Below are 27,896 nucleotides of genomic sequence, written 5' to 3' on the forward strand. Positions count from 1 at the left end.
TTGTTCTCTAGAGGAACAAAGCTATTACACTAACCCAATACATAAAGTAGTTTTTTCCATACAGTATATGTCATGGAGTTGATTCTTCACTGCTTTGCACTTTGTATTGTCATTTACATTTGAATGAAATCAGTGCAAAGTGGATGTAAAACACTCCCAATGGTGTACATAGAAATCGGATCTGGGAGCATTTAACACACATCACAAAAATCACTAGGTACAAGGCAGTGGAGAATTGCACCCATCTTCTTTAGAGTATCCCTTTTAAAATAACTCAACTGTAGAGCATGTTTCCTTGGAAAAAAACGCTGTCATGATAACTTCCGGGTACCACCCCGAAATGGAAATGGTATCTTGTAGTTAAAGCATAAGACGCAGAGCCTGGAGTCATTAACTCTGTTGTTGTCTCTATGGCATTCACTACCTTGCAATGTGGTCACAGGAAATTCACATAACCTTTCTGTGCCTCAGTTTGCCCATCTGTAACATTAGTAATATAATAATACTGACCCTGCCTCACAGGGGTGTGGCAGGGCTGGATTAAAATTGTTGTAAAGTGCTTTGAGATCTTTTGATAAAAGCAGTATACAAGTGCATAGTATTATAATCAAAATATTTGGGGGTAAATCCTCAGCTATTGTAAGTTGTATTGATTTCAGTTGATCCATGATAATTTACACTGGCTGAGGTATAGCATATAATGTGTTGTGTAGGGTGAAATTACTTCCTATAAGTGTTGCCCAATGAAGATGAAATCATTTCTTGAGAAGATGAGTGAGTTTTTGCTCCATTATTTTGTATTCCATAGAAATGCCACCAGAAAATAATCTTGAAATTCATGAACTATTTTTTTCATATCTTAGAAAGAAAGAATATGGCAGTCTCCTTTAAAGGGCAATGTGTAGGGATCAATCTGAATATGTAAATAACCGTTAACATTCAGGCATATTTCATTTCAGGGAAAAAATCAAAAGCACCAGCCTATTAATTACCGATAACCTGCAATTTTCCCTGATACTCACTTTCAGTCATTAAGTCCAAAGAATAACCCCTTTCTCTCTCAACAAGCAGGCATCTGTACTGGGATCTACTGGTAATTATATGTACACCAGTGGGAAAATTGTACCTTGTTTTGGTGCCAGGCAAGTTCAGCATTCCTTCTAGTGCCTTCAGTTTAGGCAGACCTGTTCACTGCCTGTGAATTCTAGCAACATCTCTGATGATATATAATGCAGAGTTTGTGCTCAGGAGCCTGCACATGTGAATGCTATAGTGATAGCTTTATCCAGTATGCCACTTTGTCAGCACTCCCAGGCAGACCAGTGAACTGTTCCAGATGTTTTCATTTGCTGCCACTTACAAACACTTTTCATTTAATCGCTCAGTACCTTGAAGGGTTCAGGCCTGGCACCAGTCCTTGTTCTGCTTGGCAGAGTACTTGCCAAAGTCATCTACTAGTCCTGAATTAAGTAGCTTCTTCCTTTAATATTTGTCACTCTTTTTTATTGAAGGACTGCCAGAGAAACACCACTGGAAAGCACTGTGAAAAATGTCTGGATGGTTACTTCGGGGACATCGTCAGAGGAGTGCCCACATTCTGCCAGCCCTGCCCTTGCCCATTGCCATTAGTTGCCAAGTATGTAAAACACTTTGTTTTATTTTATTTGTGCTGATCCTTATACTTTCTGTTCTGCATTCATCTTTCAGAGCCAGACACAATAAACCTTATTAGACTGGGGATCAGAGAAAGATTGATGCACCTTCAAGCATAGAAAACCAAGAACATTTTCACTTGTTTACACTTATCAGCAAATGAAAAGGTGAAAAAAGGGAAAATAACATTTAAAGTCATAGAGTTTAAGGCCAGAAGGGACCACTCAATCACCTTGTCTGACCTCCTGTACATCACAGGCCACCAACATTAAACCCAGCAACTGGAATTTTATTTAAAAGGTGTGAATATTTTTTTTCAGTCTCTCCCATTGATTGCTGCATACAGAAATGGGAGAAAATATTTGAACAGCTTAGGGCTCTTTCTCTTTTAAATAAGAAAGGTTGTCAGCAGTGTGCTGACTTTTAATAAGCTGAAAGCCAAAGCCAAAGCCATACCTCTTTATACGTAAAATTCTTCATGACATCTGGAAAGCAGAAACTGATCAGGGAAAACCCTAGCACAGTGGTCCCCAAGCTGTGGGGCATGCCGAAGAACATTTGGGGGGATGTAAGGCAGGGCATGGGCCAACCACCCAGCCCAGCTCCGCCCCCAGATGCAGCTCCGCTCCACCCCCCAGCCTCACCCTCAGCCCCAGCTCTACTCCACCCTCCTGCTCTGCTCGCAGCCCAGCTCTGCTCTCAGTCCCTCTCCACCCCCAGGCCAGCTCCGCCTCTAGCCCCACCTCCTTCCCCATCCCCAACTCTGCCTTCAACTCCAGCTTCTCTGCTGAGCCACCTGAGCAGTAATGCAGGAGGGGGGCACAGACAGATCCCATTGCTGGTAAGTGGGGGGGGGGCATGACAGGAAAAGTGTGGGCACCACTGCCCTAACATAACACAGGCCCAAGCAAATGGTAGCTTGGCCTGGTTAACGTAAGCACTGCATCTGATATTTAAATTAATGCATCCAATTTCAGTAGTGGTGCAAGAGGCAGACAGTAACTGTAATTTCAACTAATGCATAGCCTGCTTTTGGATATGAATTTCTGAAGCCTGACAGAAAATACAGGTCCAGGCCAATTTGAGGACATTTACAACAGTCATTATTCCCTGTGGTTTCAGAGATACCAATTAACGAGAAGATGTGGCTTTCTATTAGAGAACTTTAATAGCACATCAAAGTCATAGCAGAAGAAATCAGCATTCCATTACTTATCACTGTATTCCACCTGAATGGATATCTATGCATATCCCATTACACTGACAGGATGATGTACCTCTAAATATTTCACTGTTGGTCGAAGACCTTTTTAGTGAGTCAGCTATTTTCTCTTTGTTTCCCATTCCACTTTCAACCAGAAGATTTTAGTCCTTTTCTACACTGAATTTCTTTCCCTTTATTTCATAGTTGCTATAGGATTGCTCTGTAGCACAACCTCAAAGTGAGAAATTTGCATTTTGTTCAGCTGCTCAGAGGCACAGGCTCAAAATCACAGCTGGGCCCAAGCTCACAGTCCCACAAAACACTTCCTGACTTTCAGAAGAGCTATATGTACATGAGGACTGCAAGATGAAGAATAGCTATGACTAAAAATACTACATCCTTGATTGGATTAGAGAGACTGCCCAAGAGAGTAACGAGAAAGGATGTCCAATTTTTCTTCACAATTGTCTGAGCACCTGCTTTTTTACTATATTTATGCAAGGCTAGCCAGGTGAATGAGTTCACATGCGAAGTGTATTATTTATTCATGTTTCAGTAACTGAGACAATAGCAAGAACACATAAGTAGAAACAGAACGGTCCAACAGCTCCTTTGTTCAATAAATGAAATTTAATTTTTGTCATATGGCTGTTTGCCACACAACAGCCATTTCAGCTTGCAAGCACAGTTTCCTTTTTTTGGAGGACATGATAGCATCCTTATCCTTTTGCATATGTTTTGTCTGTGACACCATAAAATTGAGATGTATTAAAGTTGTGCTGGGAAAACATGGAAATACAAGACTGACCCCCAGTTGAAGTAAATCAGTGTAAGTCCATCATCTTCACTGAAACTACACTGATTTATACTCGCTGAAGACCAGGCCCAATTTCCCCAACTGCCCTTCTTTACTCGGGAGTCCCTTATTTCAAACTTAAATTTATCTCCATTCCATATAAATTTGGTGCTTTACTTTCATTACTGTCAATGATATTTATGTCAGAAATACAGAAACATGAAACAGAGGTTCAGAAACATTATTTATGCTAAGGGGATGAATCTTGGCATTTAAGGACTTGTTTACATGGCGACTTATTGCACAGCAAGTGAATTTACAGTGCACCAGCTTATCATGGAATAACACCCACATAGACATTGCTGAAGTGCAGTGATAGTCCCAGAATGCAGCTTGGCATACTACACTTTCAAGCAGCAAAATGCTAAGCCCTGCTCCAGGATGTTCACTGCACTGTAGTAGGATCCACATAGCAAGTTACTACATGGCAAGCTAGAGTAGATTCACATCTTGACTTGGTGAGCAGTAACTCATTGTGTAGACAAGCCCTATGCTTCTGCCTGAGTAACTGTCTTATGTCTTTCATTTGGGCTCCTTGGCTGAAACTCTGTCCCTATTAAAATCAATGACAAAACTCCTGCTTGACTTCAATGGAGCCAAGATTTCATTCCTGGGCTGTAAGTATCCTCCCATTTTGGGGCGATCTTGCTACTAAAGTTTATGAACCTCAGAATTACTAATAGCTGTAAGAGGTGGTCCTTCTTCCACTGAACTCAATGGGAGTGTTAGCTCTGACTTCAGTGGGAGCAGGAGCAAGCCCATGTACTGTAATAAACTGTTTTTGCTTTTACCTGTAACATTATTTCCACATCATATATGACAAGGACTTACTAATAAATAATACCAAATTAAATCTGAAGTTTTTTAAGTGCACTATAACCCCTAAATCTACTTTAAACCTAAGCTACAAAACTAAAAAGTTGTGTTTCTTAGTGTGAGTGATTACAGTGTTACAGAAGTACTTAAATTGCTCTGAAACTTTACTCTCAGAATTGTTATGCTTATACCCTATGATCTTGACAGTTATTAGTAGGGCTGGCCACTAAACAAGAATTCTCTTTCACAAAATGAAGTTTCACCAGTTATTTTCAATCCAATTTTGAATGAAATGGAGACCTTTCAAAAATTAAAAAAAAAAGAGAGAAAGAAAGACTCACCTCAGAAGAATAACTAATAGTCCAGTGGTTAGGAAGCTCACCTGAGCTGTGAAAAACCCACGTTCAAGTCCTTTCTCCACATCAGGCAAAGCAGGGACTTGAACGTCCCGAATGAGGGCCCTTACCACCAGGATATTTGAGTCTTTCTCTGAAACTCCATCTTGAACCCAAGAAACTATTTTCCATTGAAACCAATATGTTCCCATGAAATGTTTTTTTGGTTTCAACAAATTGACATTTTCCGATGAAAAAGGCTTTAATCAGAAAATTCCTGTTGAGCTCTAATTATTAGTGATTCTGTATTTCCACTCAAATAAGCCATATACTTACTAAATAAGCAATGACTATATTGTTAGAAAAGGAATATCTGCCAGTCTTACATCAAAATGTCTGTTTAAATGCTTTCTGTATGTCCTGGAATGTTATATCTCACATTTGGCTCCTGTTACTTTTTATTGTGTAGGGGCTAATTGGCCTTTGTTCCCCTTTATACTAGCATATTACATTTTTCCTAATTGGCTGCACACCTTCCTTTCAGCTGCAGCTTTTTTGTTCATTGTTCCGTTAGCTTTTCAAAAAGGATTATATCTGAACTTAAATTACCTTTTTGAGGGAGTGAAGAATGATTATATCTAGTTTAAAGACACTAACCTAAAATTGCTGCCTGTTGTTGGTGAAGAAAATCTTATTGTCTTGCCATACCAGTCCCCACTACCTTGACTCCTCTCCTATTTCAGACAACTAGAGTGAATGAAGCCCAGAACACAAAGTAATAATATCATAGCCCATTTTGTAACATATTGGTGTTTAAATCCTGATTGCCTATAATGGGCCAGGACTGTCTGGATCAGGAGTCAGCAACCTTTCAGAAGTGGTGTGCCAAATCTTCATTTATTCACTCTAATTTAAGGTTTCACAAGCCAGTAATGCATTTTAACATTTTTAGAAGGTCTCTTTCTGTAAGTCTATAATATAAAACTAAACTATTGTTGTATGTAAAGTAAATAAGTCTTTTAAAATGTTTAAGAAGCTTCATTTAAAATTAAATTAAATGGAGAGCGCCCTGGACTGGTGGCCAGGACTCAGGCAGTGTGAGTGCCACTGAAAATCAGCTTGCATGCTGCCTTCGGCACACGTGCCATAGGTTGCCTACCCCTGGTCTGGATAAATACAGGGGCAGCTCCAGGCCCCAGCACGCCAAGCGCGTGCTTGGGGCAGCAAGCTGCAGGGGACGCTCTGCCGGCGCAACGAGGGCGGCATGCAGGCTGCCCTCGGCGGCTTGTCTGCGGAGGGTCTGCTGGTCCTGCAGCTTTGGTGGACCTCCCACAGGCGTGCCTGTGGATGGTCCACTGGTCCCGTGGCTTCAGACGACCTCCCGCAGGCAAACCGCCAGAGGCAGCCTGCCTGTCGTGCTTGGGGCGGCAAAATCCCTAGAGCCGCCCCTGGATAAATAGCACCTAACACTCAGGGGTCCTGATCTCAGGTGAGACCTCTAGGACAGGGGAGGGCAAACTATGGCCCACGGGCTGGATCTGGCCCATTAGGGCTTTCAATCCGGCCCGCAGGATTGCCAGCCCCAGGGTGACTAAGCCAGACTCCCTGCCCATCCTGTCCCCGCACTGCTCCCAGAAGCAGCCAGCACCACATCCCTGCAGCCTCTTGAGGATGGGGGGAGAGGGGGGCAGAGGGCTCCATCCTCTGCCCTCGCCTGCAGGGTCCACCTCCTGCAACTCCCATTGGCCGGGAGCGGGAAATCGCAACCAACGGGAGCTTCATGGGTGGTACCCACAGAGGAGAGCAGCATGCGGTGGAGCCACCTGCCCCACCCCACCCCCAGGAGCCACTGCCGGACATGCTGGCCACTTCTGGGAGTGGCGCTGGGCCAGGGAAAGCAGGGAGCCTGCCTTAGCCCCGCTGCGCACTGCTGCCACCCCAGAGCCACTCAAGGTAAGCAGCACCATACCCCAAACCCCTCCTGCACCCTGCACCCCAACCTCATGCCCTGAGCCCCTAACCCCCTGCCCTGAGTCTCCTGCTGCACCCCTCCTGAACCCCAACCCCTTACCTGAGCTGCCTCCTGCACTCGGCACACCCTCCTGCACCACAGGCCCCTGCCCTGAGCCCCCTGCTGCACCCCACACCACTCCTGCACTCCAATCCCTTGCCCTGAGCCCCTTCCTGCACACCGCACCCCCCTCACACCCCATACTCCCTCCCACACCCCAACCCCCTGCCCCAGCCCTATAATCACGGCTCTGCATACAATTTCTCCACCCAGATGTGGCCCTCAGGCCAAAAAGTTTGCCCGCCCCTGCTCTAAAAGCTACTAGTATGCAAACAATAATAATTATTATGTTTATGGTGTAATCTTCAGGGTCAAACAACAGGGTTCAGAAAGAAACATCCTTTTTTTCTTTTTTATCATTTCACCTTCATTCTTACTCTATTTATAATAAGACAAGAAGGTGCCTCCACCAGGAAGCTACCAAGGCTTTAAAGAGGAAATACAGACAATATTGCTTACTACTCCATTTTTCAACAGAAATTTTATCCCTAAAAATAACATAATGAATGGATTCGTAGCAGTCAAACAGACAGACCAACTCTGCATCCAAATCTCTAAACTGACATCATTAGATTCACTGTTGTTCTTGGGATTCATTTGTAGGGCTTTATTTTTTGTCTGGCCAGAGTATCTTTATATCTGCTATCCTGGGAACTTTTGTAATAGTTCCCATTAAGTGAAATGACATCTTTTTGGGAAAATTGGATGGAGGCTTCTCCAGACTCTAGCAGATGTTACTTAACTTTAAACCTCAGGAAATGTTATGACCTTTAAAAAAAAACTAAAGAAATATAAAGACCCCGGAAGACTTTGGTCATACTTCATAACTTAAATCCACAAAGTAATAACTTAGAATGTTTTAAGGAATTAGCCTGTAAACAGGAAGAGAGGAAACTGCCAAAGTATTGTAACTTTCTTGCCATGTTCACATCAAAATGTTACAGAAGATAATTTGGGAATTTCATCAAGAGAGTCTCATTTTAAATTCTGTCTAATTGTATAAATGTCTCCAAACAGATCATTGACTTTACTCTGGAAAACATTAGCTTAGAAATACTGATTGGAACAGAAACAATGAAGGAACTATTTATACACTTTGTCTGTTGCTTGTTCCGAGGACAAGTACATGGACCAGATTCTCATCCCCTGTTCTGGCCCCTTTGTATAGCCTGATCTACACAGCGGGGATGGAATCTGGCCACAGATGCCCAGCTGAGAATTTCACTGTGCTAGGGGAGCTCTCAACTGGCATAAAGCTGTCAGAGCCAGTTCCTACACAAACCACTCACTAATCCAGGCAAAGGCAGTCTGTTGGGAAAAGTACGCGTTGTGGTGCTCTGCTCTCTCTACCAATTCTCAGCTGGCACATAGTACTTTTGGGACAATAGCCAACTAAGATAAATTAGAATAAGATTAGGCCAAGAACCAAGGAGCATGTAGTTAAAGAAACATGGAACTGTAACTGGTTCCCTGACAACCTTCCTGCTCCCTGCCCATGCTGAATGGGCATCAATGCAGAAGAGAATCTGGCCCCATATTTTATAAACTAACTAAGAATGTCTTTAAAATTGTGTGCTCTTTTTTTGTCTGTAACTGTATCTAAGACACATCACCTTGATTTAATTGTGTAGGATTTGGTACTTTTCCTGTCTTTACCAACCAAGTTGTGGTCATTTTTAGGGGCCAACCCACATTTCAAAGAATTTTTGTTTTGCGTATTACAATGTGATTATTTGTTTATTTTAAGAAACTGAAACTTGATCCTAAAAATTAAAGACCACAAGGGGTAAAGGAAGCCATGATGTTAGAAAAACATGCTGTTAAAAATCCCAGCACAGAACTCCCACCACAAGCAGCCCTAACTGGCACCCTGGCTGGCAGTCTCAGCAGAGGCCAAGGGTTGAACGGATTTGTAGACTAATCTGCCTTTTCTCTCCTAGAGATGGTAGAGTAGATCCACGGCTGGTGCAAATCATCATAACTCCATTGACTTCAATGGAAATCAATTGAACTATTCCAATTTACACTACCTGGGGATCTACTCTGATTCCTATAGGATGCCTTTGAGACATTCTGTGGGGATTGTGTAAGGAAACTTGCACTGCCACTGCCTGTACTGTACCTTTCCTGTGGTTAAATATAAGATTTTAGTTCCCAAAGAACTTGATCCAACATATTTCAAAAGCAACACATTAGTTTAAACATTCTGAAATAAAATAGAGGAGACAAGTTCACAGGAAATATAAGATAAACTGTATACTCTCTGCAGCTATACAGCGAATGCAAGTTCCTTATTTATAATATATGTATAGAAGCATGTAAGTGTGTCCGAGCTAGGCTGCAAGAAGGAAGTCAGTAACTTTTTATGATTTATATAGTGTGATAGGTATGCATGGTTTTTATAGGTGAAAATAAAAAGACCAGATGTAGTATAATTTCAGCTCCTGTTGACTTCAGTGGGAACTGAGGGCACTCAGCACTAAGTAAGATTGGCCCAAAGGTCATATAAAGAACAAATGTTCACAAAATACAGAATGTGTGTATAGGCTATTAATAAGTATTGGATACCCTGACTGATATTTTTTATATGCAATTCTAGTTTTGCAGTCTCCTGTCAGAGAAAAAGTGGGGTAGTGCGCTGTGTCTGTAATGAAAACTATGCAGGACCCAACTGTGAAAGGTAAGCAGACTAGCAGTATGGATGACTGGTCAAGTTTGCCAGGTTTCAAAGCCTTTAAGACTGTTTCACACACTGGGGAGAATTTTTCTGTACTCGACATTCAGTGGATTATATTATATCTGTCTGCTTAAGGGTCTGATCTTGCACTGAAACCAATAGAAGTTTGCCACTGACTTCAACAGGTGCAGGAGAAAGACCTGCATTTTGTATTTTTTGTCTAGTTATTGCATTTTATCTTCATGAAACCAGCTTCTTCAAAGGAACAGAATTGTAGTGTGTTGGATACAGCTAACAGCTGAATTTAAAATTAGCAATGTACTTCCTATAACCCCTTTCCTAAAAAAAAATATGGTAGTTCTACCAATGAATTTTTTCAAGACCAGAGAGGAAATCATAATATTTGATCAAATTATTAACAAGCAGATATATATTTATTATTTAAATTTGGAATGCATTTCAAATGATGCATCTCAGTAAAAAGTGAACTGAGCAACCCTGGTCCAGCTTTGCTTTTCAGATTGTCTATTTGTCCTCAAAAGATTTCTGCTACTACATATCAAGAATGACAATCTATACAAACAAACAGAGCTATATAGTACAACACAATTTAAATCTCGTGAAGTACCAGCTTCCAATACCGTTATTCATGATGAAAGTGTGGCATCAATACGTGACGTTCCATTGAAGTCAATGGAGACCCCTTTACGCTGCCACTTGCATAAGGTCATTGAGGATATAAGTTAAAGTTGCTCTCATTTACAAAGGGGCTGAGCAGCACAGGATATGGGAGCCTCATCTGGTTCTGGTTCTCCACCCCATCCTTTGTACCCAATAAAATAGCTGGTGTTATAGAGAATTCAGTCGATTAACTCCAATGGAAGATTGTGTGCAACCAGTGCATAACTGGACTATGAATGAGGGGGGAAATGGATGCCAAATATCCAAAGGAGAGAGTTGTGTGTAAAGAGCAAGGAAACAACTGTGATTTGTCACAAAGTAAAAGCTACAGTTACCTCTTAAATAAAATAACTTCTTGTAAATGCAAGTCACTCAAAGTGTCAATATGTTACCTTTTGGACCTTTAAAGTGGCCAAAGTTACAATTTTACAAGTAAAGCTATTGCAGATGGAGAGCATAAAAATGAAATAAACTTGTTTCCAGTCTGGCTATATCCCGTTATTCTTCTGGAATGTCATATATGCAAACATAGGACAATATAGACAATTAAAAGCTCAGTGAGATTTCTCACTGGTTATTAAAATATCACACTAGACTACAAATGAATGAAGTTCTCTGAAAAGGGTAACAGACATTTTTCTATTCAGAGTGGCAGAAAAGTATAATGTCAACTTACTTTATCTGGTTTCTAATAGCCACTGGCCAGCTTTTTGTGTACCAGAGGAAAAAGATAAGAGAAGGCAAAGGAGAAGAAAGGAAGAAGAAAGCAGTTAGCCCAAGTCAGTGAGGGCAAGTTGATTAAGTGATTGTTAATGGGGTATGGATCTTTTCTCTTCTAGGTTGTTAGTTCCAGTCCAACCAATGTCAGCAGTGATGAAAAGTCTTTACCTTCTGATGGCTATATATGGGGCCTAGATGAAATGAGGCAGTGGTCACCATCCTGTTCCTAGAGGACACGCTCACTGAGCGCTAGCTAGTGTTCTTCATTGGTAATCTCAGTTGTCAGACTAGTGATTCAGTTGGAGTGGAGAATGACTCTCTCTCTTTCCCAGGGGAGAGAGCAGGAATAAAAATTTGAAACTTTTAGAGGGGAATGTTCTGTGCCATGGCCCTGGCCCCAGGACCAGAGGAGCTCTCTTTCCCCCCTGTGGCCCCAGGTCTGGAGGAGCTCACTCTCCCGTCAAAGCCAGGGCACCAGAGGAGCTGACAGCACCTGCTGTGGCCCCGGGACCAGAGGAGTTCTGTGCCCCCACCAATTATTGGGGGACCCCGTGCCTCTACTTCCCCCCCTGCTTGTGCATGCCTCTACTCTCTCCCATAGGAGATCCTTTATATTGGTGAGGGGATACATGTCCAGGGCAGTGCTGGGCTGTGTGGGCTCCACCACATGTGCAGACATGGAAGACCGATAAAGGTTGCTAATCTGGCACTTTTAAATTACCACAAGATCACATGTAAATGTTACTCTAGGCCCATGTCATGCCTGCCCCTGACATGGTGTACAGTGGGGGCAGAGCACACTGATCCCTGCCTACTTTCCTGCTCCCTGGGGCCTGCCCAGCACCTCAAAAGGGCTCAGGTGGAATCAGGCCCCTCTGTACAGGCCTAAGGAATGTGACTGGCACTTCAGGGTAGTAAGCGGCAGGACGTCAAAGGATGTAACTGCATGTGTGCTCTTGCAGCGCACTGGGAGGCAAGCTGCCTCATTTCCTCTGGTTTTCTTGTTCTGCTTGGAAAGCTTGGCACAGAACTGCCTGACTTATTCTTCAGTTAGTTGCCAACATGTGAGGCTGGGAAACCATGGAGGCTTTTGCTAGGAATTGTGAAAATGACCTCTCAATCCCCAAGTGTAAAGTTGTGAGCGAGTGAAATCCTTTTGTTCATTGCTTTAAAAAATGAAGCATTACAGCAGTAACAAATGAAATCCAGTTTTTGTTATTCTCTAATTATTACAAGATTCTCTATGGAAAAAGTGCTTTGGCGTACATGGTGGACAGAAAGGAAAGGTTCCATTGGCACGGTTAGTAGAGGGAAAGTTAACATCTTCCCTATCAATAATCACAGGAAATAAAAATGCCTGGAGTTGAAAGAGAGAATTTGTTAACGTCATTATTTCAAAATGAGATGTTGAAAAATCACATAGAAATGAAAATATTTTTATTTAGCAATGAAGAGTCATTTATAGGGACATGACAGGAATGGAGAAGATCTTTTCTGTGGAGCTTTTCTTGGGCATAAAGCAAAGAGATGGAGCAGTGTTTTTCTGTCCAAGTTTCCTTGCTTTTCTCATTCAGTGCCAGCCATTCAGAGGAGTTGGATGCAATCCAAGTCTATATTATGTGACATGGGGAAGTGAAAGTGACACATGCGCATTTTCAGCTCTGAAAGTTTCTGTCCATTTTAAACAGCTACTCCAGCTGATAAGCTATGGCTAATAGAAGTGAGGCAGACAGTCATAAAAAACAGCAGTTACCTCCATGCCAACAAACATATCATTGGGAATGAAACTGCATGACCTTACACATTTCTGTCATGTACAAAGCTGCACTTCAACTGAATGGTATATTTCAGAGGAGAAAAACTGAGCACCTCTTCTTCATTATAAGGAATGGTCTGTGGCAATGACATACAAAGTCTTTTACCTGGAGGCCATTAATTTTGATCTAGCTCATGTTAGCAGTGTCCAAATGTTATTTTTATTGGTATTTTGTTCGATGGCCCATATGAAATGATTTGGTAGTCACACAACAGTTACTAGTAGATGGGTAGTCACACAACAGTTATTAGCACATGAAAAACCTCTAATTAGATTATTTTTTAAAAAGGAAAAAATGTGAAAATACAAAAAAATTCAACCAGTTCTACTGATGGTCAAAAAATCAGAGGAATTTTTTCCTGTTTATATTTCAAACTTCATAATGTTGTTGACATTTGAAAAATATTGAGTAGCTCCACTGGCTGGTACTAGCTGAGGGTGTGAAAAGCCTTTAAAAGACTTTCAACGTGACTAGATAGCAGCATTCCTATCTTTACCAATAGAATGCCTGTGCTCCACTAGCAACATTGAACTGAGAGGGGAATACCATGGCAAAATTCCATGAGGAAACAATTATTGCCACTCTTTGATGCAGAGAAGTGGCACAGGTAACATACTGTCCCTAACTCCCTAACAATTTCTTTTCACTCCAAACTTGGGCCCATGTGTATAAGAGACTATGGGCCTAATTCTGCCCTCACACCAGTGTAAATTGGAAGTACCTCCATGGAAAACAGTGGAGCTACACTGATGATAATGATGACAGAAGAATCAGGCTGTATATCATTACGACTAAGTTCAGATCGCTGCTATGGTGACACATAACCATGGAGCATGGCTTTATTATTTATCCCTGGGTCACCAAAATAACAGACCATTTTTCTTACTATCAGGTTATCTTGGTAGTTCGTGCACATGGACATGAACTTTACTGACAAAGGCAATTAATTCAAGCAGCCAAATAGTTTAAAGTCCGTTTGAATTATATGGAAATACTTGTCAATGTATGTATGATTTTATTCTGGGAGTTTAGGGTGTGAGTATAGTCAGGGCTGCCCAGAGGGGGGGCAAAAGGGGCAATTTGCCCCAGGCCCCGGGCTCCACAGGGACCCCCACGAGTTTTTCGGGGACCCTGGAGCAGGGTCCTTCACTCGCTCCAGGGGGCCCGGAAAACTCTTGCGGGGCCGGGCCCTGGAGCTTCTTCCGCTCCCGGTCTTTGCCGGCAGGGGGGGTCCTTCCGCTCCAGGGCGGAAGGGCCCCCCACCAGTGAATTACCACCAAAGCGGGACCTGCCGCTGAAGTGCAACCCGGTCTTCGGCGGTAATTCGGCGGCGGGGGGCCCTTCCGTTCCGGGACCCACTGCCGAAGTGCTCTGAAGACCCGCAGTGGGGCCCCCCACCGCCAAACAGGGCCAGCTCTAGACATTTTGCCATGCAGGGGGCGCCCTGCCGCTTGCCGGTCCCGCGGCTCCAGTAGACCTCCCGCAGGCACGCCTGCAGATGCTCCACCGGAGCCGCAGGACCAGCGGACCCTCCGCAGGCACCCCTGCGGGAGGTCCACCAGAACCGCCTGCCGCCGACGGCCCCAGGCCCCCGGAATCCTCTGGGTGGCCCTGAGTATAGTCAAAGCACTGATGAGGAAGCTCAAGGGAATCAGAACTCCTTTCTTCTTTCACAAAAAAAAACCCAAACAAACAAATGTAGAGAGAGGTCAAAATCAGAACCATCTGCCCAAATCTCCGAAGTTTGTAGCATACTGATAAAATGAAATGTGGATTTGACTAACATCTTGTTTAGGTTTTATCAAAATCTGACTGAGGTTTTACAAAACTCCAGTTGCCCCATCATAGAGATTGGCAAACACCAAACCATTTTGCAGAGATCCTTTCTACTATGAATTTAGATAAAAGAGATAAAATAGTCTCTGAATCTGGTCTTCTCCAGTTTGTTTTTGCAACATGAAAGCTGACATCCTCTGCCCATCTCCCATATAATACAAGATAGTTTATGAAGTCCGAAGCTGTTAGTGAATAAAATAAACACCAGAATTGCTGAGTGACCTGCCAAGATAGTTTTGTGATGCATTCAAAAAGCACTGTGTAGCAAACATTTTCACTGCTAAAGAAACAGACAAAAAAATATGGACTGAAGTAATCAAGAACTAAAAGTGTTCTGGATGCAGTACTTGTTCCTCAATGCCACAGAGCTATAAATCCCTAGATAGATTTAGATTTAGATTAGATTACAAAACAACATCTGTCATAATTTAAGTTTTGTTCACTAGCACTTGAAAAATGTCACCATCAATTCCTGGCGACCCAATAACGTGATCATTATTAATAATCTTTGGACTTGGATTTGTTCTCAGGTGTGCTCCAGGTTACTATGGAAATCCCTTGCTGATAGGAAGCATTTGTAAAAAATGTGACTGCAGTGGAAACTCAGATCCTAACCTAATCTTCGAGGATTGTGATGAAGTGACAGGCCAGTGCCGCAATTGCTTGCGCAATACCACAGGATTCAAGTGTGAACAATGTGCTCCTGGCTATTATGGAGATGCCAGAATTGCTAAAAACTGTACAGGTATTGTATTGTGTTAGTAACAGATGCTATTGTGGAGTTAAAGTATGGTATAATACAGATATAGTGCTTCACTCTTGTTCCATTCCCCATTTCATCCACTAAAAAGATCAGCAGTTCTCTAATAACACTGGTCATTAAAATGTCCTTATTAGGCTTCAGAGTTAAATGCCCAATAAGATTAATGAGTGTCTAGGTAATTTACACCTGTTGAAACATTGATTCAAGCTCTTTGTACACTTAGGAAGACAATTCAATATTCATTACATTCTGATCACGTTTAGAAGGTTTTCTTTACAACCATGAAGAATAGAAATTTATTAATTTTTTTAATAATAGTTTAGATTTTTCAGAATCTGAATAGGCCATGTAGGCTACACGTATGTATCAAGAAATGGACTGGTGCTTGAGACCTCTGCTGTCACATATATAGCTAGACACGCCCATGCATCTTTCTACGGTACACATGTATACTGTGAAAATACAGATTACCACATATCAGTAAACTAGAGCGCATGTCTCACTGTAGTTTTTGGCAGTATACTACTGTCGTAAGTATCGTTATTTTGACCTGAGCAGCTAGTCAAAATTCAGGGCCTTCTAGGTTGTTAAAGTTGGGAATAGAAATTGATGATTGATTCTGTATTTTCTTTGACTCAATCTTGTTTATTTACAAGGAATGCACAAAGTCCTGCTTCTCCCAATGCAGGAGGAAGCAAAAAACCAAAAGGAGTGGTTTCTTAACATACAGGCTCAAGCTGACTCAGAATTTCTTTCTAGGCTTCTCCAAGGTCACGCCATGATTACGGGTTGCAGTTTAGCTTTCTTGTTGTGCCTCTGAGTCTCTCTCAGTTTCTAGTCTGCACCCCTGCTTATCTTGTCCCCACCCATCCACCTGGTCAGAAACTGCCCCGAGGAACCTTCTTTACACTTAGAATTAGCTTCTGAATAGACTCCACTGATTCCTTATTTTAGATGTCGCCCCTTAACTGTCTCTTACAGCTATCTTAAACGAAGGTTGCACTCTCATCCGTCAACAAGATTTAAACTCAATCAATAACAAGGTTTAACGCACCTCACAACAGTATAAACTCACTGCTGCTAAATACATTTCATTTATACTAGACAAGTAACTCCGTATGTATGCAATGTATCATTTGTTGTGCACCACGCAAAAATCCCAAGTCCAATATTGACCTTACATTTCTTCTCTGCTTAGCAGAGGCTGTGAGTCTCGTGGAGGTGACCCTCTCAGTCCATTGGAAAGTGACCAACTAGTTACTACACTAATTCTGAACAATGTCTGTAATACCAGCCAGTGTGAGAAGCAATACAGACAGTGGCCTTGGAATAGGCTATGTTATGCAGCTAGTTATGCACATGGCTAGCTTATGTAAACACCATGTTGTTCTTACTTTTACTCTCATCTTCCCTTTCCCATGTCTTCCTATTGTTAGTTAAATTCACCTGTGGTGTCTTGTTTAAAATTAGCTTGTAAATCATGCCTTTGTATATGTCTATCCTGCACCTTGCACAATGGGTCCACATAAAATTAATGCCATAGTCATTAAAGATCCAGTAGCAGTTTCTGTGAGAATAGGATTCTTCTTAGTGGCCTGGCTACATTCCAACTCAGTCTACCTAGATTTCCCCTGACTGATAATTTATTCTTCACTGTCCACTCTAAACACTATTGTGTAACCTTGTTGGTTCAAGAGAAGCTACAGTGTTTCCATACTTCAGATGAATGTAGTTTCAGTGGTGGGTAAAATAGTTAGCACTGGCCACAAGAGGATGGTGATTTTGGGGGAAAAATTGTCCCGAATTTGGATGACAAGTAAAAAAAAAATCAAAATTTTGTGAGAGAAAAAATTCTGAAAAATCCATTTCAAGAAAACCAAAATGGAATTTTGCAGCTAGCTCCCAACTTCCCTACTCCCTGGGCAGTTGCCTCCTAGGGTTGTTCATTCCCCCCTTCTCCAGGCAGCAGCTTTCCCATGCTACTCAGGGAGCCAGGAAACTAAGGGCTGGCAGGAAACCAAGCAAGCAGGCCTGGTTTCCATCCAAAGTTCTGATGGAATTAGCTCATTCCTGAAGAACATTTCAGTTGTGTAAAATCAGTGTTTTCCAACACAAAAGTGTTCCACTGGAAAATTTTTGACCAGCTCTAAAAATGATCACTATGCATGGAGGGTGAAATTCACCCCTCTGTCAAAAGGTCACAACATTTAAACATGTAAATTGTTAAAATAGGGCTTAAATGTTATTTCAATGATGCACAGATCTTATGCTAGCCTTCTGCACATAAATGATTTAAATGCAGAGTCTGTCCACTGTAAATCAGTTAGGCTTTCCACCAATAGTTCACCCTGCAAGAACAGCTTTTCTTGCAGTATTTCAGTTCTCATTAAAACCAGGAAAAAAATTAAGAATGGTGCATCATTTTTCCCCAAATCTCAAGAAAAATTCAGACTTGAACAAAGTTTGGGTCAATTCTTGTTTGAGCTGAATCTGTTTATTTATTCTTGGTTGCAAAAGTTCATCTTACAGCTGACTCTTGAATAAATCCTGATTTTGGAATGTTCATTTTGGAGAGATTCACAGCTCTAATTTTACCTTAACTGCTGCTAAAAATTGTAACGTGGCATATTTCACTAACAGGAGTATACTGCCTGAACAAAAACATTGTACAAACATTTAGACAAGGAATCCATAAATGGCTTATATGCCACATATAAACTCTACTTAAATTAATCTGAAAATGACTGCTTGAGAGCAAAACATTCATATTATATGCCTTGGAGTTCTCAAGGTGGTTTCGATTTTTACTTGCAAGTTCAGTTAATGCTTTGGGGAGAAATATTGCCCATGAAATAATAAATATAACTTACTTGAAATGCAAAAAGATGAGAGAGAGAGTAGGCAATTGAATAAACTCGGAGCATATATGCATGACTTACATAAAACACTACAAAGGGTGCATAGAACAAAAAAATACAGAGAAGAGAAATATGCAGAAAACCACAAAAGATAAAATGAGTGAATCAGTAAGGAGAGAGAGCAGTAACATGCTATAACTATGCAAGAGAGTGTTTTTGACATAAGAGCAAAAGCAAAAAGAAAAGTCTGTAGTAGTCTAAAAAATTTTCATCTGCTTTTCAACACATTTATTAGCCATGTGTCATATCCCCTGCAAGACATTAAACAAATTGCCTTCAGAGATTGTTAATTTTAGAAGCTTTCTGCAATAATAAAGCATAAGAGTATTGAAAGGTTTAATACTCCATTAACATTGCAACATTTATTAAACAACTGGATGAAAAGTGACTGATAAGCATTGCTTTTGAAATCAGTTTGTTACAACCCTTTGAGTCACAATTTAAAGTTAATGGATTAAAAGAAGATACCAATTTGGTTTTGGGTCACTAATCTACACTCTACACTACACCTGGTAGTGCTAAGTAATTTTTTGAATTGTCTGGATCCTGTGATAGAAGTAGAGAAGACATTGCTTCTTTAGAGATCATTATTTTGTTACAGAAAAGGTTGCTGTTACATAATAGACCTTCAGCCTGGACTTCTCTAACTCTAATTCTGGAAGTATAAAGTCCAAGTAATATAGATCCAGTAGCTAGCAGAAACAGAGATCATATAGGTTAAAGAAAAACTCCCAAGGTCTGCAACCCCCTAACAGTTACAGCTGAGAACAGAATAGGCCAAATCTAATCTCACACTAGTACAAAAGCAGAATAACCCCACTGTTAATGAAGTTACTCTGGAATGACCCTGCTGTAAGTGAAATCAAAACATGCTCCATCATAAAATCATAGAACTGGAAGGGACCTCAAGAGGTCATCTAGTCCAGTCCCCTGCACTCAAGGCAGGACTAAGTATTATCTAGACCATCCTTGACAGGTGTTTGTCCAACCTGCTCTTAAAAATCTCCAATGATAGAGATTCCACCACCGCCTTAGGCAATTAATTCTAGTGCTTAGCCACTCTGACAGTTAGGAAGTTTTTCCTAATGTCCAACCTAAACTGCCCTTGCTGCAGTTTAAGCCCATTGCTTCTGTCCTAACCTCAGAGGTTAAAGAGAACAATTTTTCTTGATCCTCCTTGTAAGAACCTTTTATGCACTTGAAAACTGTTATCATGTCCCCCCTCAAGTCTTCTCTTCTCCAGACTAAACAAACCCAATTTTTTCAATCTTTCCTTATATGTCGTGTTTTCTAGACCTTTAATCAATTTTGTTGCTCTTCCCTGGACTTTCTCCAATTTGTCCACATCTTTCCTAAAATGTGGCACCCAGAACTGGACACAATACTCTAGCTGAGGCCTAATCAGCATGGAGTAGAAGAGAAGAATTACTTATCATGTGTTGCTTACAACACACCTGCTAATACATCCCAGAATGATGTTTGCTTTTTGGAACAGCATTACCCTGTTGACTCATATTTAGCTTGTGATCCACTATGACCCCCAGATCCCTTTCCACAGTACTCCTTCCTAGGCAGTCATTTCCCATTCTGTATGTGTGCAATTGATTGTTCCTTCCTAACTGAAGTACTTTGCATTTGTCCTTATTGAATTTCATCCTATTTACTTCAGACCATTTCTCCAGTTTGTCCGGATCATTTTGAATTTTAATCCTATCCTCCAAAGCACTTGCAACCCCTCCCAGCTTGGTATTGTCCACAAACTTTATAAGTGTACTCTCTATGCCATTATCTAAATCACTGCTGAAGATATTGAACAGAACCAGACCCAGAACTGATCCCTGCAGGGCCCCACTCTTTAATTTAACTTTAATTATGCCCATCCAGCATGACTATGAACCACTGATTACTCTCTGGGAACAATTTTCCAACCAGTTATGCACCCACCTTATAGTAGCTCCATCTAGGTTGTATTTCCCCAGTTTATTTATGAGAAGGTACTGCAAGACAGTATCAAAAGCCTTACCGCTTCCCCACTATCCACAAGGCTTGTTACCCTGTCAAAGAAAGCTATCAGGTTGGTTTGACATGATTTGTTCTTGACAAATCCATGCTGACTGTTACTTATCACCTTGTTGTCTTCTAGGTGTTTTCAAATTGATTGCTTAGTTATTTGCTCCATTATCTTTCCGGGTACAGAAGTTAAGCTAACTGGTCTGTAATTCCCCAGGTTGTCCTTATTTCCCTTTTTTATGCATGGGCACTATATTTGCCCTTTTCCAGTCTTCTGGAATGTGTCCCATCTTCCATGACTTTTCAAAGATAATTGCTAATGGCTCAGATATCTTCTCAGTCAGCTCCTTGAGTATTCTAGGATGCATTTCATCAAGCCCTGGTGATTTGAAGACATCTAACTTGTGTAAGTAATTTTTGACTTGTTCTTTCCCTATTTTAGACTCTGATCCTACCTCATTTTCACTGGCATTCACTGGCATTCACTATTTGAGATGTCCAATCATCACCAACCTTCTTGGTGAAAATCGAAAAAAAGTCATTAAGCACCTCTGCCATTTGCACATTTTCTTGTTATTATCTTTTATTGAGTAACGAGCCTACTCTGTCCTTGGTCTTCCTCTTGCTTCTAATAAATTTGTAGAATGTTTTCTTGTTTCCTTTTATGTCCCTAGCTAGTTTGATCTTGTTTTATGCCTTGGCTTTTCTAATTTGTCCCTACATACTTGTGTTACTTGTTTATATTCATCCTTTGTAATTTGACCGACTTTCCACTTTATATAGGACTCTTTTTTGAGTTTTAGATCATTGAAGATCTTCTGGTTAAGCCAGGGTAGTCTCTTGCCATACTTCCTATCTTTCCTACACCATGGGATAGTTTGCTCTTGTTCCCTTAATAATGTCTCTTTGAAAAAGTGCCATCCACATCATGTTTACTGCTAATCATATACTACAAAACTTTTCCTCCAAACTTCTTGAATAGTCACAGTAGGATGTAAATATGAGGACTATTTAAATCACAGAAAGCCATGTATGGGCTACAGTGAAATAGAAGTACAACTGGGCCCTCGCAGGGTCCTAGAGCCTGGGGCCCAAGCCAAAATGTCTACTCCACAATTAAACAGCCCCTGAGCCCGAGCCCCACAAACCCAAGTCACTGGGCATAGGCCAGCTATGGGTTTTTAATTGCAGTGTAGACATACCCTGAGCACTATTGTAATACAAACAGTAATTTACTAAGTGCAGGAGTAGGGGGTGGCATACTTTGAAAATGATTCTAAAAATCTCCTTTTTTCCACAGAGTGCAATTGCCGAGGAGGACCCTGTGACAGTCGAACTGGAGAGTGTCTAGGAGAGGGCCCTACAGGCACTGATTGCCCAACAATCAGTAAGAATAACAGCAAGGCATCCAATAAAAACAATGGAATACCCTTACTGTATTTAGTAGCCTGTAAATACATATTAAGGTTTCATCCTGCAAGATGCTGAGCACTCTGGCCAGGATCCAACAAAACACTTAAGCCTGTACTTAGCTTTAAGTGTGTGTAGTGTCCAGTGCTTAAAAGTTAAACACAGGCTTAATTGTTTTGCTGGACTGGAGGAGATTGCTCAGCGCCTTGCTAGCCCTTAGAGAGAGACCCTGAAGCACTATGAATGACTCAGAAGGCTGATTCTGTGGGCACTCAGGCACAATGTCTTCTACTCAGGGTAGTACCTAAAAATAAGTTTGCCCAGTTCCTCAGAGGGAATTAGGTACTTAACTTTCTTTCCAATCAATGGGAGTTAGGTGCCTAAATACCTTTGAGCATATGGGCCTCTGGCCCTAAAAATTATCATCTAAAAACACAGGAAATGCAAAACTTTTGGTTCCAGCAGCAATATTTCCTCAGCTGCCTTGAACATCAATTCCTATGTATGTCAGTATATAATGGTCTCCATTGCAAAACCAGTATTTAGCAAGAGATACCATAATGAAGTTTCTGAGATATTGAAGGTATCGCCTATTCAAAATGCAAAGGGGACACTCTGGTGTCTCCAGTACCACAGTGTTGTCACTGTGGCTAAATGCTGACCTTGTTAATGGCAGTATAACCTTTTTTGTTGTAAACAGAATGTGCAACACAGCCGAGAGAAAGTTGCTGTTGGAACCTTTGTTTTATATTTCCTAGCTTTGTGATTTTTAGCAATGTAACACCAATGTTTCATTCATCAAAGGTTTGTGGTATTTTCTAATGGTATACATTTAATGAGAAAGTTTACAGTATTACTTAGAACCAGCGTTCTGCATAGGGTGACCAGATAGCAAGTGTGAAAAATTGGGACTGGGGTGGGGGTTAATAAGGGACTATATAAGAAAAATATCAAATATCAGAACTGTCCCTATAAAATCGGGACATCTGGTAACCCTAGTTCTGCATGGCCATGGGTAGCCCTCTCGTTAACCATAATTTGGATATACTAGCACTGTGCCTTTAAGAATTGACTTCCTAACTGAACTGTCAATCGAGTTCAGCTTCTGCAGATGACTGCCAGTCACTGAACAAAAAATATATTCTGCTATAACTGCAAGTATTAATAAATGCATGTTTCTGTGTTATAACAATTTTGTGAACTCACTTTTTGGCCCTGATTTCTTGTTCTGTGAGCCACAAGCATGCTGAGTCCCTAAGGCATAGCCAGGAAATGCCTCTTATTACCCCACCCACTGGTTACCAAGCAGCCTTGACAGGCTCCCAAACTAGTTTCATCTGGCTTTCCTCAGCTGGAAGTGTGGTCATTAAACTGTGGGACCTTGAAAGAGGGTGGATTAAAATGAAGAAAAACGGGTTTCCTAAGGGCTCCATTAATAACTAAGAAGAATCCCCTGTGGTGTGAAGGGCACAAAATAAACTTTAAGAAGAAGAGTGTTTTCCATTTAACTGAAACTGAAGTTAAAAGAAAAATGACCATATCTTATTTTATTGTCAGGTTGTGATAAATGCATTTGGGATTTGACTGATGACATCCGATTAGCAATTCTCTCTATTGATGAAAGCAAATCAATTTTGCTGAGCATTTCCAGTGGTGTTGCTGCTCACAGACACTTGAATGAACTCAACTCCACTGTTTCCTTCCTCAAGGTACAGATTGCCTTATTTGGATGGGCTTCATTTTTTAGTTTAGTATTAACCTACAAATTAATGCTCCATCCATAAGCATTTCAAACCCTGTTCAGCATAGTTGAATTCCTGTGCTGCCCATACCATACTCGTTATAGACAAATTTGTTTTCAGCTATATTGAAGTAATACTATTTTTTAAAAATCTCTTTTCATACAGATGAAACTGTCAGCAAAAGAAAATCATTCTGTACTTAAGAAGATCCGCATCGATAATGCTGAGACTGAAACGGCCAGTCTCCTCTTAGAAATAGAGACACTTGAAGAACAGGTTTGTCTGCAATTCCCATTATGAACTCATGATGGAGTAGATGAACCAATGTGAGCCTACGATTTGTCCTATTATGGCAAAAGGGTTTCAAGAAAGGACCTTTAAAGGGCCTTAGTAGATTATTTTATTTTTGAAACAAAGAAGGATGCTTCTAGGAACAGGAAATGGAAATAATCTCTCCAGTCTGTCTTCCTGAAAACACAGGATATAGGGCCTGATCTGAAACTCATTGAAGTTAATAGGCGTCATTCCACTGACTTCAGAAAACTTTCGATCTGGCTCATTGTCCTCCACATATTGCCCATAGTCCCTCACAGAGGCCACATTTACTAAACTGGCACCACTTTTGATGCTGAACTTCCATTTCAAATTCTGTTTTATAATTGAGCAAAGTAATCAAGATGAAAGTAATTCCGGTGTACTTTCTGAATGTTTGAACTGTATATATTTTACATAGATGCTCTCATAAAATTTAAATTAGCACTGATTAGATACTTCAAATCATGTTTCAAAACTGCCAGTTAAAAATGGCTTCTCAGGTACCTGCTGAGAAAGGCACCTGATCAGCACTCAGGGTATGTTTTGACACAATTATAATCATACATATTTTATCTATGTTCAGTTGCAAGACCATAAAATTAGTGTTACATTCCATCACTTCAAGGGGCACACTTACTGCAGCCTAACAGAGTGCTAATATGAAATCTACTAAGAGAACAGCTGGGGCTCAAAATACTTTCTCTTTTTTAAAAATAGTCATTAACAGATATCCTTCATAATTTGAGTCATATCAAGTCAGTGATCAACATATTTTCACTGAGAGCAGAATGCAATTAGAGTTCATGGCACAGTTCCAGAGTCTGTGCTTCACTTCTTAATTCTTCTGTCAGGCAAGTAAAATATTACGCTTAAGACTAAAACTCAATCACAGAAGTAAGCAGAGAACAACGCAGAGACAGGAAGAAAGAGAGTGAGTAGGGAGGTGGGAGATCAGTATTGACTTAATGGAAGGACCCTACAGTATTAAACTTACTGTTATTTGTGTTCCTCTGCACTTTGCAAAAGGACCAGCTGATTCAACCAATTCATCTTCACCTATTACTGTGAAACCACTCAGTGAGTCTAAATATCCCCCTCTGTGGTTTGAAAGTAGCTTGATTGAGGCTTTAGGTTTTGTTGGCATCTTTAGTGTATCTGGGTGATAGGATTTCCCATCATCTTCACTGGTACTGGAATTTGTTTTGAGGTCACTGGATGTCAGCATCCCCTGTGTCTTTAAGTGATTTAATTTACTTGTGGGTTTTCTCCACTGGGGCCTCTCCTTTGTGAGGAGTCTCCTACATCAGAACTTGTGATTGCTAGTGAAGGGAGAAGATCAAGTTCCTGGACTACCACAGTAGAGATAGCAGCATAGTAATTCCTCTATATACATCATTTTTCTGCTCTTTTCAAAGCACTAAAAAGGAAATCAGGGTAGGAGCCTTTGTTAGTTTTAACAGGTTTTGCAAGTGTGTACTGTGTCTTCCATTCAAAGTTTTGCAAGTGTACTTCATGATGTCTAAGTGATGGCTGGGTTTCTGGTTTTAACCATTCAAACAGAACAGAACCACAAAATGTATGTGAGGTTTTATTATAATAAATATGATTTATAGTGACCTATTATGGTGCAATTCTGGTAAAGTAGCTTAAAGGCTCTGTCCTGCAGAATTTTGCTGGGAATTTGGAGAATATAATATAACTCCTGTATGTTACTTTGGAAATCCTACCCAAAGTCTGCATGAAGTCAGTGGGATTAATGGGTTCAGCAACAGCATCCTTAGTTTACACTGTAATACTGATTGATCTTAGAGGAAATGCTGCTTCCCTTCTGAAAGAGATCGCTGCTCTTCTCATTCCGATTGCAGTCTCAGCTTGTACCATTGTAATTCTTAGTGTATGCAAATATAAAGCCATAACTGGCTAAGAAGAATGTGGGGGTTATTAAAGAAGGAAAAATCTTTAAATGCAAATGTTTATGTAGAAACATGAATGGTTATTGCCTTAAAATAAACAACAATTAGCAGCAAAATAAAACAAAACAGCAGAAACCCTGAAGATAATAAATCTGTATAGTGACCCATATAGTGTTCTTCCTTCCAAGGCAAAGTAAATAATATGTAAAAAATTAAAACCCTTACTATGAACCCAACTATTTATTTCATTCAGGTAAAAATACCTTCCTCTTCCATTTCCCAGGATTGCTCTTGGTTCTGCCCCCACTGAAGCCAGGCTCCATCCCATTTTCTAAACTGATACCCATTTTTTCTTTCCAAGCCTATTTTCAGCTTCTATCTGGTTTAAAGCGCCACCTGGTGCTCTCACAACTGAAAATACCTATTTTCAAGATAATGTGGCTATGTTAGTACTAACCATAGCTGATCAAACAAAGCAGCTAGAGTTATGGAATAGGGTAATAACAATTATTAATAACTACAGGACAGAGAAATGAAAGTTGTTTTTTTTTCAACCAAACGCATCATTTACCGAGGAAAAGCAATTTCCCAGGAGCGGCAGGTCTTCAAAAATATTGGGAGAGGGATTCAAAGTCCAAACCTGAACCCAGATCCTAATTTTCTTGTGAGAATTATTTCTATTACAAGCCAAAGCATACCTCTGAATCTAAACACTTTGATACCCATTGATCATGAGATGTTGATTGGCATACAAGACCTAGCAGCAATGGACAACATAGCAATAGGCTTGTTTCTTTTATTCTCCATCCTGAGACCTCCCTAAGGAAATTAAATCTAAGGACAACTGAAGTCAATAAGTTTCTTAGGAACCATGATGATTATGCAACAGTAAATCTTAATATCCCCTCTGCCCTCAATCTTAAACCAATGCTTCTCTGTAAAGCCAGTTTTGAGGACCCCAAGAAGTTGTGATGGTGACAGGAGAGTGTTATTTAGAGGGCAGTCCAAATGTAACAGATGACTGTGGCTCTGCTTCTGCCTGAGCTTATTGGCTACCCACTGGCTGTCTGAGTTTTAGAGGAAGAGACTCATAGAAGATTAGAGTTGGAAGAGACCTCAGGAGGTCATCTAGTCCAACCCCCTGCTCAAAGCAGGACCAACCTCAACTAAATCTTCTCAGCCAGGGCTTTGTCAAGCTGGGCCTTAAAAACCTCTAAGGATGGAGATTCCATCACTTCCCTCGGTAACCCATTCCAGTGCTTTACCACTCTCCTAGTGAAATATCTTTTGTAATATCCAACCTATTCTCCCCCACTGCAACTTGAAACCACTGCTCATTGTTCTGTCATCTGCCACCACTGAAAACAGCCTAGCTCCATCCTCTTTGGAACCCCGCTTCGGGTAGTTGAAGGCTGCTATCAAATTCCCCCTCACTCTTTTCTTCTGTAAACTAAATAAGCTCAGTTCCCCCAGCCTCTCCTCATAAGTCATGTGCTTCAGCCCCCTAATCATTTTTGTTACCCTCCGCTGGACTCTCTCCAATTTGTCCTCATCCTTTCTGTGGTGGAGGCCCCAAAACTGGACGCAATACTCCAGATGTGGCCTCACCAGTGACGGATAGAGGGGAATAATCACTTCCCTCGATCTGCTGGCAATGCTCCTATTAATGCAGCCCAATATGCTGTTAGCCTTCTTGGCAACAAGGGTGCACTGTTGACTCATACCCAGCTTCTCGTCCACTGGAGGAGAGGCTGAGAGGATTGGGAGTCCTCCCGCAAACAAAATGTCTCTATAGGAGAGACAGATTCCCAAAACTGACCTTGAGTCTCACATTAGTCTTTTGTCCATACACTTACATTATTTGGGAAACAAACATCTGACAAAATCAGGCAGCAGCTTGAGACTCAGCAGAATAATTTATGGGAGTCTTACAAACATACATAATTTATGACAATTTGATTGCAGCCGATGATGGAGAAATATGGACTAGCTATTAATCTCTTATTCTTCAATTCTCAAAATACCAAAAGGCAGCCCTTCATGTCAAGCACCTTTTTACATATAATTTTATATGCTAAATGGGCCTACACAACACTTTCATCGGGAAGAGACAAAATTATGTTTGTACTGCACACTCGCACACATGCATGTGGATTTTA

At 41.0% G+C, this 27,896-nt stretch overlaps 1 protein-coding gene across 1 annotated transcript in view; it reads left to right on the plus strand.

Moving 5' to 3' along the window:
* Nucleotides 1-27,896, plus strand: part of LAMA4 (laminin subunit alpha 4) — a 132,008-nt gene that overhangs the window by 39,779 nt on the left and 64,333 nt on the right. Inside the window, exons 3-8 of the mRNA XM_050949407.1 lie at nucleotides 1,512-1,636; nucleotides 9,535-9,615; nucleotides 15,197-15,411; nucleotides 21,658-21,744; nucleotides 23,325-23,476; nucleotides 23,675-23,785. Coding sequence (XP_050805364.1) covers nucleotides 1,512-1,636; nucleotides 9,535-9,615; nucleotides 15,197-15,411; nucleotides 21,658-21,744; nucleotides 23,325-23,476; nucleotides 23,675-23,785 — 771 coding nt within the window. The remainder of the gene's footprint in view (nucleotides 1-1,511; nucleotides 1,637-9,534; nucleotides 9,616-15,196; nucleotides 15,412-21,657; nucleotides 21,745-23,324; nucleotides 23,477-23,674; nucleotides 23,786-27,896) is intronic.

The sequence above is a fragment of the Gopherus flavomarginatus genome, chromosome 4, assembly GCF_025201925.1.
Source record: "Gopherus flavomarginatus isolate rGopFla2 chromosome 4, rGopFla2.mat.asm, whole genome shotgun sequence".
NCBI lineage: Eukaryota > Metazoa > Chordata > Testudines > Testudinidae > Gopherus > Gopherus flavomarginatus.